General features: G+C 35.2%; 3 protein-coding genes across 3 annotated transcripts in view; all 3 read right to left on the bottom strand.

Moving 5' to 3' along the window:
- Window positions 1-749: 749 nt before the first annotated feature.
- Window positions 750-2,108, bottom strand: LOC123722085 (uncharacterized protein DDB_G0287625-like). Its single transcript, XM_045682583.1, has 4 exons — window positions 2,018-2,108; window positions 1,315-1,854; window positions 1,062-1,188; window positions 750-773 (listed from the first exon to the last, which is right to left on the bottom strand). The coding sequence occupies exons 2-4, from the start codon at window positions 1,830-1,832 to the stop codon at window positions 750-752; spliced, it is 669 nt and encodes a 222-aa protein (XP_045538539.1). The 5' UTR covers window positions 1,833-1,854; window positions 2,018-2,108.
- A 2,070-nt stretch (window positions 2,109-4,178) lies between these two features.
- On the bottom strand, window positions 4,179-8,547 carry LOC123722084. The gene is made up of 5 exons (XM_045682570.1): window positions 8,388-8,547; window positions 7,756-8,042; window positions 5,794-5,957; window positions 5,516-5,594; window positions 4,179-5,388 (listed from the first exon to the last, which is right to left on the bottom strand). The coding sequence occupies exons 1-5, from the start codon at window positions 8,477-8,479 to the stop codon at window positions 4,370-4,372; spliced, it is 1,641 nt and encodes a 546-aa protein (XP_045538526.1). The 5' UTR covers window positions 8,480-8,547; the 3' UTR covers window positions 4,179-4,369.
- Window positions 8,548-9,642: 1,095 nt separating this feature from the next.
- LOC106708339 overlaps window positions 9,643-14,689 on the bottom strand; it is a 40,466-nt gene continuing 35,419 nt past the window's right edge. The window contains exons 11-15 of the mRNA XM_045682569.1: window positions 11,533-11,696; window positions 10,890-10,968; window positions 10,523-10,765; window positions 10,266-10,318; window positions 9,643-9,997 (exon numbers count right to left, since the gene is read on the bottom strand). Coding sequence (XP_045538525.1) covers window positions 9,662-9,997; window positions 10,266-10,318; window positions 10,523-10,765; window positions 10,890-10,968; window positions 11,533-11,696 — 875 coding nt within the window. The 3' untranslated portion in view covers window positions 9,643-9,661. The remainder of the gene's footprint in view (window positions 9,998-10,265; window positions 10,319-10,522; window positions 10,766-10,889; window positions 10,969-11,532; window positions 11,697-14,689) is intronic.

Raw genomic sequence — 14,689 nt, 5'->3', positions numbered from 1 at the left:
ACTCTAACAAAATACCCGGATCCATAAAAAGTTAGTAAAAAAGTTACTATAATAGAGTAATGGAAAAAACGTTAAAGACAACAATACGTCTATTTACAATTTTTTGCATAGCAACATTGTTGTGCAGATTAAATAGATGTGGTATTAGAAAAACTTCAATTTGATAGATAGGATAGGTAGATTTTGTTTATTGCTCAATTTACTTTTTACCACTTTTTTCTTTGTGAAAAAATTGTTAGGGTCAGCTAAACAGGTAGTTATTTATATATATTACTAGCTGTTGCCCACAACTTCTTACGAGAGGAATTACAAAAAATCTAGTAATAAAGCCTATGTTAGTCATTTTTTATATCTACTTTTCTAGGGATTGTTATAGGTCGTGGTCATTGATGCGCATAATATTATTTGAAATAAGTTGGATTCATATATTTATAACCTACTAGCTTTTTCCCGCGACTCCGTCCGCGCGGAATAAAAAATAAAATAGAAAACGGGATAAAAATTATCCTATGTCCGTTTCCTGGTTCTAAGCTACCTGCCGACCAATTTTCAGTCAAATCGATTCAGCCGTTCTTGAGTTATAAATGGTGTAACTAACACGACTTTCTTTTATATATATAGATATATAAGCACAAAAGTGACGCGAAAATTAAATTTTGAAAATCAACTAAGGATAAGACGTCAAAACGGTAAACTGGTATAAAACACTCAATCCATAGTTAGGTTCTTGAAAGGTTTTATATCTATGGTTATGTTCCTAATAAATCTTTGATCTAGAACACAACTTTATAATAATAATAAAGTCAACTAACAATTATAACTGTAACGTACAATAATGTCAACAGATAATTACGAACAAACGTATCAAAACAATACCATTGAGATACTAATCTAATCTAGACTATTTACTTCGTCTGTTTGTACGTTTATTTCTATTTAATAACCGTGTTTAAAATTACAAAGATAAATCGAATACAGTTTTAAAGGTATAGGTATAGTTTTTTCTATAATCAAAATTTAGGCAGCGGAACGCATGGTAAGAGATATTTTAGGTAACTTACCCACACTCGCAGACCTTTCTCCGCCTTTGCCAATTTATCTTTGGAGCCAGTCGGGCAATTACAGAAGTTCATTCTGTCGAGGAATATTTGCATTTTATCACGCATATCGTCGAAGGCCGTGTGGAACCTTAAAAAAATGAACTATTTAAAGTAACAATAAATGAAGAAAAGGACTTCAACTGATTAGAGCTATCTTTTTCGGGGCATGAATGCGATTTGAATGAAAGCGGTCTAACCATTATTTGATACTGACCCGTGAGGGATACGCTGACCGGAGATTGGTCGATCTGAGTTTCGCCGTTCAGAGCTGCGTCGTTTAGGGCTGCGCCGACATGGGATGTTCTGATCAGCGCTGAGTCGGCCAGGGCTGCGTCCACCAGGGCTGCTCTGATCACTGCGTCGACTTGAGCTTTGTCGTCTGCAGCCAAATCGAACAGGACTTTGAAAGTTATAGCTGTGCAGTTCAGGCTTACTTTGATCGTGGCTTCGCTGTCGAGAGCCGAGTTGTTCAGAGTTGCGCCGTTTAGATCTACGCCGGCTACGACTACGATCCGGACTGCGCTGGTCAAAGCTACGCCGAGAAGAACTGCGTCGTCTAGAATTGCTCCGTTCAGAGCTGCTTTGTCTAAAATTGCGCCGTTCAGGGCTGCGCCGATTATTGCTGCGCTGATTAGGGCTGCGCTTGTCAGAGATGCGCTGAATAGAGCTGCGCCTTGTCCTGGATTTTGTTTCTAGTGTTTGAGGTAGCTCGACCCAACGATACCCCGCCATTTTTCAATAACCGTCAATTTATCTGAAAAAAATTTTTGCAAATACATCGCTTGTAAAATATGACTTCTTTATTCCTTCTTTCTGACGCTGCGGGAGGATAAGTTACATTATGCCTGATAATGCGAGGACTGAGTGTGAGGTTATTTTATGAACCAACTGGCACGTCCTGTATGGATAAATTTTACCTGATAGGAAAGAAAGTTCTTCTATAAAAGTACGCAATGTTGCTATGTAGTAGTTTCTTAACGAAGATCTTAATTCATATCATGCGTGGTCATAGTGATCTCTCCTGATCGACTAGACTAATTGAACTGTACACTTGTTTATTTATATTTTTTAATGTAGTCAACTTATGAATTATATTTTGTTTCATTAATTATAAACAAATCAAGTATGGTTAAAAAGAATTTTGAGGCTTTTTGACTATCTCCTTGTCAATATTTAGATCAGAAACCAGTTTTAAATATTGACAAGAAGATTTCAAAGTGTTTTTAACAAAATAAAATTGACAATATTGTGATTTTTTATTGTCAACTTGTCAATCAATTTTTTATCTTTTATTTTTTAGATCAGTCCTAGAGAGTTCTTAAAAAAAAGAAAACCTAACTGCTAATTACTCGCTAATAATAATAATTGATCACATCATGGTTTTTATATTCCTTCAACAATATATTTAAAGTCAGTATAGTCGTTTTGGTAAAGTTGTAAATGTTGAACGGAAAAACGGAATAGAAGATTAAACTGCAGAAAACTGGAGAAATTTTACAAATATTGTAATAGTGACATCTAGCGGGCTATTTAGAATTTTTCCTGGTTTAAGATTTTTCTAATAGATGGCGCTTTAGTAAAATAACTGTCATACTAATGATGAGAAAATTGTAAAAGATGGAGATATGCCATCATTGACTATAAGTACTTGGTACTTTTTAAAATGTACAATTCTCTCATACTTAATGTATTTATAACCTTAACGGTTTAGCCTGCGTAAACCAAAAAAAAAAAAACAAATAAATATTAAGAGGTTCAGAAATACACTCTTTAATGATATACACTAATGCATGTATACTAAACTTTACAATGAAATATGTACACAAATCATCAGGAATAAAATACCTAAATGACGGTGAAAACCGTATTTTAATCTTAAGTGGCTTAGTAGAACATTTAAGGCAAACAAAGGTAACGAAAAGCGACTTTGGTTTATTAGATTTATTAATATTAATATAGGATAACGTTCCTCCTGCATTTAACTTCGTTGACTGTATTTGGGAATGCAGTCTCAGTATTTAAAAAAAAAAGCATCCAAAAGGTCAGGAGTCAGCGATTTTAAATACAACTGTGAACAAATTCACAACATTCTCCTTTGATATTCTAATAAGATGTGGTTTAAGGTCTTTATTTCTCTAAGAATTTACAAAATTCACTGTCAGAAACAAATTATAATAAACATTTCAAATTACACCAGTAGTCTAAGTGAATAAGATAATTTAGTGTTGTTTTTAAAAATATTATCTCTGTAAAACTAAAATGTTAATTTGTATTTGTATGATAATCGTTGCAATGGATATCCATCCTACAATAACGTTATCCTAGATTCTTTGTTGTTTAAATGTAGTTAGAATATTTTTATCAACTCAAATTGCACAAATTGCGCGAGGGAAAAGAAATAATACAAATTACTTATAAAAAATCATTTTATTTCAATCGTTTAATACTAATTACAACAATTAGAATTATAGAGCAACAAGGATATCTGACCCGGTGGTTGTAAGTCAAACTAAATTATGACAGTTCACTAGCGACACTCTGTCAATGTCAATAAGTGTCACAAGACCCTCATTAGAGTAGTGTCTCGCATTTTTTTCTTAATGAACTAAAATAGTAGCGCTTCTGTCATCGGGTCAGATATCTTTGTTTGATTATAACATCAATACGTTATCATATTGATTGTATACTTATCATAGTCATATATACGAGTCATATATACGATACTATAATACATAAAAAAATCTTACATTAACACTTTTAAAACTATGACCAATCGTATTAGAGAGTCGACCATGTTGGTGTATACAGTGACCAAAATGGTCAAAAGTCTAATTTCATTTGAATCACGAAAAATCTTTTGCATTTATTTTGCTTAAAAATGTAAAAGTTCACAATTAATATTGTACATTGGTAAAAAAATTAAGTGGCAGTTTTGATTTTTAAAAAGTAATTTCGTCAAAGTAAATTTAATAAAAATGCCAACAATGTATAAATCAGGCTGTAAAAATTAAATAAATCCTACCTATTTACACATTTTAATATTTATAAATAAAAATTACAAAAAAGTTCAGTTTTTACCTCACAGATTCCGAATTTAGTGTGACCAGCATTAAAAATATGGTAACTTTTTTAGGAACTGGGGTGAAATTTGTACTGTTTTTTGCCGATGTATATTTTAATTGTTTTCAAATATAAGAAGTTTTTTTTTATATGGCACGTGAAGTCCATTTTGTTACCAATATTTTACAAGGAGATTTAATTTGGTTGTTTTATTTTTTGCCGTTTTCTAAGCATTTGCATTCGGCGTTGTGTTTGTGCTGCAGGCCAACTACTTCGGAGAAAGATGGGTTGAAAGTAACCCCTGGAGCGATGTACTGTGGGTTTGTACCACTGCCGGATGTCTCGTAAGTGATGATTTGAGGTTTGGTCGTATAAGTTACGATCTTAGGTTTGGTCGTGTAAGTAAAAATTTTAGGTTTGGTCGTATACGTGACTATTTTGGGTTTAGTCGTGTAAGTGAAGATTTCGGGTTTGGTCGTAAAGGTGACGATTTCTGGCTTAGTCGTGTAGGTAACGATTTCGGGTTTCGTCGTGTATGTGTAAATTTTCGGTTCAGTTTGGTAAAACTTCTTCTCTGAGTATGTTGCGCTGAAGGTGTTTGAAATTGGTCCCTTAATGTCGGTGCCGAGGTTCAAGCTTCCAGACGTGAAGTCAGTGGAGCCCTCGTCAAATTTGCCGAAGTGGCTAAGTGATCCCTGGCCAGCGCCGAACTGACTAAAGTTGGTAGTCAATTGACCCTGCCCGAATAGCTTGGCGAATTCTTCTGCGCTGACTTCCTTGTGATTTACGCCGACTTGGCCGCCACCGAATTGTGTCTGACCGATGCCGAATTGAGTTTTACCGCCGCCAAGTTGAGTTTGGCCAATGCCGAATTGAGTCTTGCTAATGCCAAATTGTGTTTGGCCGGTACTGAATTGAGCTTGACTGGAACCGAATTGTCCTGCACCGATTTCTGCTTGACCTTTAGCTCCTTGTTCGACACCATTTTGCGTGGTTTGTCCTTGTCCGATGATGCCGTAGCCATTGCTGCCTTTAGTGATGGTTCCCTTAACTCCGGTGGTGTACTGGGTGTCCTTCGTGCCTGAGGTCACTGTGTACTTAGTCTGTGTGACCTTGGTACCGACGCCGTACTGTGTGTAGCGAACGCTCTCTGTTAGTCCAATGGCCCACTCGTACCATTCAATGTCAAATTTGTAGAATGCAGCCAATTGATTGCCAGTTTGACAACCTGGAAGTTACAATTTTAGTTTTAAATGGATTTCGTTCATATCGAAGTTTGGTATACAATAAATGAAGCCAAGAGTAATTTGCAACTTGTAGCTTTTGCTATTGTTGTACGCGTTATGAATTCTCACCTGAGTCCCAGGAGTAGATACCATGCATCACGTAGTGACCATCGCCGTTCGTGCAGGCGAGGGCACTGCCAATGTCCACCTGCAAATTAAAAATTATAATTTTACACAATTCCGATTTTGACGGGACTTTAACGGTTTTATAGACTACTTTTTGTTTTTCCATTTAGGGCTGATGAATTTTCGACCGTTAGATTCCAAATCAAATAGTAACATTAAAAATAATATTTGTTTATGTATTTTGCTTGCAACTGTAGGAATTTCGTGTTGTTTCCACTCACCTTGCAGATGTTGTTCAATGGGTTAGTGGGCTGTCCGCAGGCGCAGCTGTCACGGTCGTAGTTGTCCAGCAAGTGTGGGTAGTCCTGTTGTAATCTGCTCTCGCACTGATCAGGCTGGATTAGTGACACATTCACGCTGTGCATGATGCTGCCAGCCAGGTGAGCTTTAAATAATAGAAAGAATTACATGAATAAAATACAGAAAACACAATTTATTAATCCCGACTATCGTAACCGGATTTTTGAATATGGTTTCGTATAAATTTAGCATATAAATTTAGAATTCAGCAGACACTATTATATCCTATCATAACTTTGACCTCTTTTAGTTAGTAAAAAAGTAGTCAAATGATATCCATGTATGTATTTAAACAGCGCTGCTTTTAAGCATATTTACATAAGAATACATCTAGACTAGCATGGCAGTTCTCAAAAACCTTTAGTTAGAATATTTTTTCTAAAACTACGTTGATCAGAAAATAGGACATGTAAATAGGTCCGGGAATCCTGTATAAAAAAGATTTGTCTTCTCTTTGTTTTAGATGTAGAACAGATCTTTTATTTTTAAGTTTTATGTTTCAACAGTTTTGTGCAGGCGTTTCGCGAGGGGAAACTCACGGTCAAAAAAAATTATATGAATCTATTTAATACAACATTCCGCAAACCAGTGTCACATCGCAATTACATAACAAGTTTCCAATCGGTGTATTAATTTAACCGGTTTACGATGCACATCGTCTTTAATCTCACTTCAATGAATTTTTAAGTCGATAATCGCTGTACAGGGACATACATGCCTGTAAACCTTTTTGGTGTCTATTTAGGGGAAATGTTTTTAAAGTTATCTTGTCTTTGGGTTTATTTAAATAACCCAAAAAAACAGTTTCAACGTAGATAGCTACTCTTTCGCCCAAGAGCCTTAATTGAATAGCTGCTTGCAAAAATGCGAAGATTTAATTCCTATCATCAAATTTGTCATACGCTAAATAATTTTTTCGCTAACTTTCGCCGATACGCTAGACTCAGAACAACAGAGATACTTTTGTGTGCAATCCAATTAGGAGACTCGCATATTTGACACTTCCTTACAAAAATCTTGTTAATTTTATTACATTGACGGTTTGTATTGGCGTCAATTTGTATTTCTCCTTGTTGAGTAACTTCTTGTTTTTTTTTGTTTTATTCTGATATATTGATTCTTATTAAAATGTTCTTCTTCTTCTTGAGGTGCTTCTCTGACTACTAAAGGTTGGCGGTCAGTTCTCTATTCTTCTTATTCGTACTCTTCATTACTGAAGGTCGTGCTCATCTTGAAGTGCCTTCACTGATGTGTCGACGAGCTGCTTCCACACCGCTCTGTCCGCAGCCTGTCTCATGGCGGTCGGAATGTTGAGCCCCAAAATTGTCTGGACTTGGTCAGACCAACGGATAGGCGATCGTCCCCTTGCTCTTTTACCCTCGACTTTCCCTACCACAAACAGTTTGTCCAGATTGTCTGGTTGTCTCCGGGCAATATGACCAAAGTAACTGAGGACTCGCCGGTAGCAGGTAGTGGATAGGCGAGTGCTAATCTTTAGTTGACGGAGAATGGATTTGTTGGTTCTTTTTGCTGTCCATGGTATGCGCAACATTCTCCGCCAACACCACATTTCAAAAGCATCGATTTTCTCAGTTCTCTATATTTCTGTTTATTCCTTGAGAGGCGAAACAGTTGGGCGGCATTAAAATGTTACAGGAATTAATTTCTGGTCATCAGTTATGCAATTTGAATTTTCATTTTAAAAACTTTATAAACTTACAACCTTAGCCAGTAATACAAAAATGGCTCAGGTAATTAATTGTCGGTTCAATTATTATAAAAAATACTTAAATAATAAAATCACTGTTATGTTTTGCAAACCATACACAATGACAGCATTGTCACTTAACAACAATAAAATTATGACATATTGTTAAACTTACCTTGCAATACTACTTTGCCCCATCCAGTCACGATACATTCTCCACCGCCATTGTAGAAAGCATTGGTGGATTCTTTAGAATCGGGCAAGCATATCGGTTGAATGTTGTTCGCTAGACGCAAGTTTTCACTGAGGTAAAGAATAGCTACATCATCTTTGAGACTTCCAGATTTGTATCCTGGATGGAAAATGATCGTTTTCACTTGCACGATCTGGAAAGGCAGAGGTTCGTCGTCGATTCCAAGCTTCCATTCGCCGCCTTTGACAAGAACGTTCTTGGCGTCCAATCTGGAAAAAATTCTTAATTTATTTCCTGGCAATAAATTATTATGAATAATGATACAGAAGTAAAATATATAAAGCTGGTGTAGAAATTACTGTAGATATAAATAGGTATGAAATGTGACTTGAGAAGTTTTCAATCCAAATGGCATCCTCAGGAATAAAATTGAATAAAAAAGTTATGTTACACGTGACACAAAGAGTGCCTTATCTACGACTAAAATAACACATCGCTTCTCTGACTGCTTCAAACCAAGATCATATCATCAAGATTTGAGCTCTGAACATAACATTAGAGTTATGATGAGAGGGATCGTAACCAAGCGCTGGATAATAATAAAGAATTCTTACCCATCAACACAAGAAGCAGATGTCAATACAACGTCAGGCCTGGAGATAACACCACCGCAGAGCAGACTTTTGTTGGACTGCAGCAGCACCATCGCCTGCCAGGGGATCTCCGCAAAGTCTACCTCCAGATTGTTGTGGTTTCCGTACGGACTTTGGCCCTGGATAAATATAATAAATACATTCGTGGTATCTTCTACTTGAGCCTTTGCTATTGGAGCTTAGCAGCCAGTTTCCTATGTTAATTTTTGTCTTTTGCTGGCTGGAATAGTTGGGCGATACTCAAAAATTAGTTTCATTAAGACATAAATCTATCGATTCGCTTATGACATGGATCTTAAAGAAAAGTTAGGCTTTCAAGAATGTCCTATTGATAATCATAACATCTACTATACTTTTTCTCTCTATTGTTACTACATTTATAACTGTTAACCGATTCATATGAGAAAAACATGTTGTTTTGGAATTTTCTTTATCCCAGGTAAGGAGTTTTCTGTTTTTACTTAAGCGATAATTTACAATTTGAGAGAGTAAAACTATTGTCATTTAAGGGAAACTCATATCCGACAACTTCATTTCGTCAATTTAAAAAGAGGGCGATTTTTTTCCAGACTGGCAAACAAAAAAGAAATTATAATAAACAAGGACTTTAAAAAGTACGGGTAAGTTATGTTACTTATGTTTGAAATATTTAACCATAAAGTATTCGGTATAGAGTTTATTGGTCATAAAATAATTTTCTATCTATATTCCTAATTTACATAATGAAATTAAATATTGATTAAAATCTACATCTATACCGATGGTTATTTATGAGCCGTTTGCCAAACTTCTGTCCACGGATTGAGAATAATTAACAACTAGTTTTTTCTATTTTCAAACAAGATATCTTTAATGTGTAATCGTAAAAGTCTATAATTTGAATTTTTGTTATTGCTGTGTTTATGGCATTTACAACGGACTTTAAGTGAAAATAATTTAAATTTCGATATCCACGCATTGACTTTGAACCATAACCTCTGATATCATGATGAAATATTATTTATCGATTTCGTATATTTTCTTATTTGATTAAATTTTTCAATGCTATTAGATATTTCATGTCATTGCCTGTTTCATCAATTCCTCTATATCTTTGGGCGAAATCAATATTCGGTCTCTTCTCTTTTTTGCTTCTCCTACTTTCTATATTATTTTCTGATCGATGTGAAGGATTGTACCTATATATAGATTATATAAAGACCAACACTAGTAATCTTCTTTAATAATGAAATAATCTACAATAATGTCTGATTTATTATATTACTTACGTGTTTAACACCACACTGTCCAGCACCGTCGTACCGCTGGAGGTAAATCCTGTTAGCGGCGGCGCTGAACTCATTTTCAGAAGCCGAGCCCACGCCCTGTCGGATGCCCACACCTTGTTGAATACCCACTCCCTGTCGGATACCCACGCCGCCTCCTTGCACGAAGCCCACGCCTCCACCCTGGACAACGGTCTGGCCTACTCCTTGCTCAATGTACTGCCCTTGTCCGTTCTCAATATTGGTGCCTTGAGAGACCAGGCCGAATTTGTTGCTTTGACCCTTGCCTTGGCTGATGATAGCGCCCTGATAATGATAATGAGATTTTTGAGAAATAAATAAAGTCAGAGGCCAAATTATGTTTTCATTTAGTATGGTAGTTGTTAAAGTACCAACTTTACAAACAACCAAGTTTGTCTATGTTTTTATGAATTTGCAACTCTTTTTGAGTTTTTTAACCTTGTATATTTACTCTGTTACATTTCGAGTACTTAAGTAATAATAGATTTTATAATATTATTAATTTATGAAGATTTTCGTCTTATTTTATTATTATGTAGAGCGTAATAAATACCTGGCCTTGCTTGATTCCAAATCCCTGACCAATGGTGCTGATCTGACCTTGTCCTGTGGTGACAAATATTGTGTTAAAATAATAAATCTGAGTAAAAAGTTCTCAAACTTAATATAACCTACGCAATGGAAAGAACACAAATTCGAATGGGATAAATAATTTATTGTTCATACAATAATTTTTGATAGTCTATTAAGCATCTGTTTTTGTAGTGGGTCATGTGAGAAGCATCTGTCCTGCACCGACTACGGCTTTACCTTTTGCCCCTTGTTCAACACCGATTTGTGTGTTCTGTCCTTGTCCTATGGTGCCATAGCCCTTGACTCCGGTGGTGTACTGGGTGTCCTTCGTGCCTGAGGTCACTGTGTACTTAGTCTGTGTGACCTTGGTACCGACGCCGTACTGGGAGTAGCGAACGCTCTCTGTTAGTCCGATGGCCCACTCGTACCATTCAATGTCGAATTTGTAGAACGCAGCCAATTGATTGCCAGTCTGACAACCTGGAAGTTACAATTTCAGTTATAAATGAACTTCGTTCATAACGTAGTTTGGGATGTAATAAATGAAGCCGAAAGTTTGTTGCAACTTGTAGCTGTTGCTGTTGTATGTGTTATGAATTCTTACCTGAATCCCAGGAGTAGATACCCTGCATAACGTAGTAACCATCGCCGGTCGTACAGGCGAGAGCGCTGCCGATATCCACCTGCAAATTAACATTTATAAATATACTAGCTATCGTCCGCGACTCCGTCCGCGCGGAATTTAAAAAAACTTAATAAGTTGTCTATGTGTTCTTCTAGACTATGTTCTACAACTGTGCTAAATTTCATCAAGATTCGTTGATCCATTCCGGAGATACCTTCAAACAAACATTCATCCATCCATCCATCTAAACATTCGCATTTATAATATTACTATGATTTATAGTTACTGAACTACTAAATCTATATATATAAAAGAAAGTTGTGTTAGTTACACTATTTATAACTCAAGAACGGCTGAATCGATTTGACTGAAAATTGGTGGGCAGGTAGCTTAGAACCAGGAATAGGACATAGGATAATTTTTACCCCGTTTTCTTTCTTTTTTTTTTTATTCCGCGCGGACGGAGTCGCGGGTAAAAGCTAGTAATAGATAAGTAAGAGTTACCAACTAAATTTAGATATTGACAACAATAAAATTCAAATAAAACAGTGACAATTGAAATAACTATAAATTTGTTTATTGTTGCTTGCAACTGTAAGAATTTCGTGTTGTTTCCACTCACCTTGCAGATGTTGTTCAATGGGTTAGTGGGTTGTCCGCAAGCGCAGCTGTCACGGTCGTAGTTGTCCAGCAAGTGTGGGTAGTCCTGTTGCAATCTGCTCTCACACTGATCAGCCTGGATTAGTGACACATTCACGCTGTGCATGATACTGCCAGCCAGGTGAGCTGGAAATAATTATAAAACATTAATTAAGAACGAAAAGAAAAATAAAGGAAACACTGTCTATGTCACTTCATAGAATTGGAGCGTCTTTAGTAATATCAAAAAAAAAGTAACAACAAGTCGGTATATGGGTTATTTATTGAAATCACAGTCACGGGCAACTGGCGAACACTAGTTTCTATAAAAAAAATCAGGCGATTACAATGGAACTAACATATGTATAGGCAAAAACATTATCCTCTAGAGCCAGTCGGGCATAATTTTTTTTAATAAGTGTAGAGAAATATGATTCAAAATGATTTATTAGATTCCTATCCAGGCTATCGTAACCCATTTAGGTATTCCGTTTCATATAAATTAGCATATAATAGTGTCTGCTAACTTATATTATAACTTTGACCTTTTTAAGCTAGAAAAAAAAACTAGTCAAATGATATCCACGGATTCAAATAGAACTGGTTTTGAGCAAATTTACATAAGAATACATCGCCGGCTAGCACGGCATTTTGGGAAAAACTTTAGGTGAGAATATTTATTTTAAAACTACGTTGACCATAAAAAAGTTAGGACATAAACTGGTCCTGAAATTCACTATAAAAAAGTTTTTTATCCGGGCGTTTCGCAAGCGGAAACTCACGATCAGAAAAATAAATCTGTTGAATATTACAACATTCCATAAACCGGTGTCATATCGCGATGTCATAACAAGTGGTATTTATTGATATAAAAGTCATAAGTAACTCGACATGTCTAAAACATGCTTAGTTATCAAAGACAGGGTTACATGTATGTTGTAAATAAGTTTTCAATCTATTCGTTTAGTAGTTACATAGAATGGTATTGATTTATTTGGATCGTGTATAAGACCAGTTAAAAGGTTACTGTTGTGTCGTAGAATGTCCCAGAATACGTCTGAATTTGTGCGACCCAAAATCACAAGTGTGAATTAAAAATGTATACTAAAATTAAAATAAACTTTAATACTCGTCATTTTTGCAATAATTTAATGTACTTTGGATTTATATTTATGTATTATATATATTGTGATATGCACTTAAATACTTATATTAGAATCATTGTCCTTACTGTTAAGTAACTTAAAGCCTGTTGCCAGCTTTTTAACTTCTAATGTTACTTACCGTTGGTTTCTGAAACCAAAGCTCTGCATAAAACATATCGTCACCTCTATCTTTGGTACAACAGAGATAACGATATGTTATAAATAGAGATTTTCTTCTCAGAAACCCACGGTTAACTTATTGATAGTAAACAGTAGCATATGTTTACTTATGACTTTATTGAAATATACAGCTTTGTAAGATTGTATACGATAGTGTTAAAAATACTGTTTACTATAAATATAATGGTTGCATTTAACTGAAAAAGTCCAATAAAAACTTAATACATTAACTAGAAAAGAATTTTCCTGGTCATAATAAGTAATTTTGAGTAAAAGTTAAGAACTCTGTAACCCCGTCCGCGCGGAATGAAAAATAAATCGTAATAAGTAGACTATTTGTTCTTCCAGACTATGTTCTACATCTGTGCCAAATTTCATCAAGATGCCGTTCTGGAGATACCTTGTAACAAACATCCATCCATCTAAACATTCGCAATTATAATATTAGTAAGATTTATTATACATTCGTTTATTTTATTTCTCAAACCGAGCAAAGTCAGGGCGATAATGTTAATAAGTGCTTATAAATACACGTAATTCTTTCGTGTTTACGTTAGTTCGTGTTTCGTGAAGGACCACACATAACACGGTAATGTTTACTTAGTAATTCCCACATTGGTACGACATTTTTTTATGCTTAAGGTTGAATGTAAGAAAACTGTGACATATGTATGAAATATTATTAAAAGATTTTTGTAAAAATATTTATTTTTAAATTAAAAAGTAAGATCAAAACATAAAAGTCTAACCGCGGATTAATGTGATCTAAATTTCTGTACAAAACATCGTCATCCCTGTCATTATCTTTGACAAAACAGAGATAACGATATCTTTTAAACGGAGATTTCGGTCTCAGAAATCCACGGTAAAAAACAGGCCTAAACTATGAAAACCATAGACAGATTTTCAATTACATTTTAGGTTAAACATATGTAAACTTTTTTATCGATCACTGATATTAGACATTACCAGAAATTATGATTATTGAAATATGCTTAAGCATAGGCTTCCTTGATTAACAAATACCAACAAAGCACTTATTCCGGAAGCAATTTTGGTTAAGAGTAAAACGTATTTTAAACACGTTGATGCCCGTAATAACAATCATCGGCGGTCAAAGGGTTAAACACGTGTTTAACTAAATAGTGTCTATGTTTTTTCCCTCCAATTGCCATCCCCCGAGATAAAAATATTTTGGTAGGGTCGTTTCAGAAGTGTTTAAACGGTTAAGGGTTAATGTACGCATACCATAAACATTTAAGTAACACTTAGAAGTGACCACAGTAACCTGGTTCAAAAGTCGGTTAAACATGATTGTCAATTTTACGTAACACACACGTGATGTTACACGGACAGACAGCTTGACAGTGGATGATGGGTGTGCAGCGGTCGAAGTCGGGATAACAAACCCGTTTACGGTACTGTCAGCAAAAATAGTTGCAAAATTATTTTTTTTTAATTCTAATTTTTAAATTTAAATTTCCTGATAACAGTCTAACATATAACCGTTCGTCTAACTATCGCACTCATAGTTATTTAATAGTTACTCAAACAGTCTTTTACTGTCTTATCCTAAGTTTACACTAGGTGTTTTGGGGACCAATTAATGACCGTGAGTCTGATACATTCGTTTTTAAATTAATTCAAATGTATTGTATTATAGATACGAAAAAGTTACATAACATGTATATTCGAAAACCAGACACATGTCAATTAAAAAATAAATTTTCTAACCTTGAAAATGCGCGCGTTGACAATGACCGGTCGCTCGTAAATATTACGCATTTAAGTCATCTTTTTCTATTAAGCTCATAG

This window comes from Papilio machaon, chromosome 19 (assembly GCF_912999745.1).
Source record: "Papilio machaon chromosome 19, ilPapMach1.1, whole genome shotgun sequence".
In the NCBI taxonomy this organism is placed as follows: Eukaryota; Metazoa; Arthropoda; class Insecta; order Lepidoptera; family Papilionidae; genus Papilio; species Papilio machaon.
The sequence above is the reverse complement of the archived record's forward strand: the minus strand, read 5'-3'. Positions and strand labels throughout refer to the sequence as shown.

Bases quoted from the DNA above. Each gene is read 5' to 3' on its own strand.
- LOC123722085 (XM_045682583.1), bottom strand. From the start codon at position 1,832: ATGGCGGGGTATCGTTGGGTCGAGCTACCTCAAACACTAGAAACAAAA. The intron at 1,189-1,314 runs GTCAGTATCAAA...CATTTTTTTAAG, and splicing joins GGTCAGCGTATCCCTCACGG to GTTCCACACGGCCTTCGACG. The intron at 774-1,061 runs GTAAGTTACCTA...GTTGTGTTCTAG, and splicing joins AGAAAGGTCTGCGAGTGTGG to ATCAAAGATTTATTAGGAAC.
- LOC123722084 (XM_045682570.1), bottom strand. From the start codon at position 8,479: ATGGTGCTGCTGCAGTCCAACAAAAGTCTGCTCTGCGGTGGTGTTATC. The intron at 5,595-5,793 runs GTGAGTGGAAAC...TTTAATTTGCAG, and splicing joins CATTGAACAACATCTGCAAG to GTGGACATTGGCAGTGCCCT. The intron at 5,389-5,515 runs GTGAGAATTCAT...TGTAACTTCCAG, and splicing joins TATCTACTCCTGGGACTCAG to GTTGTCAAACTGGCAATCAA.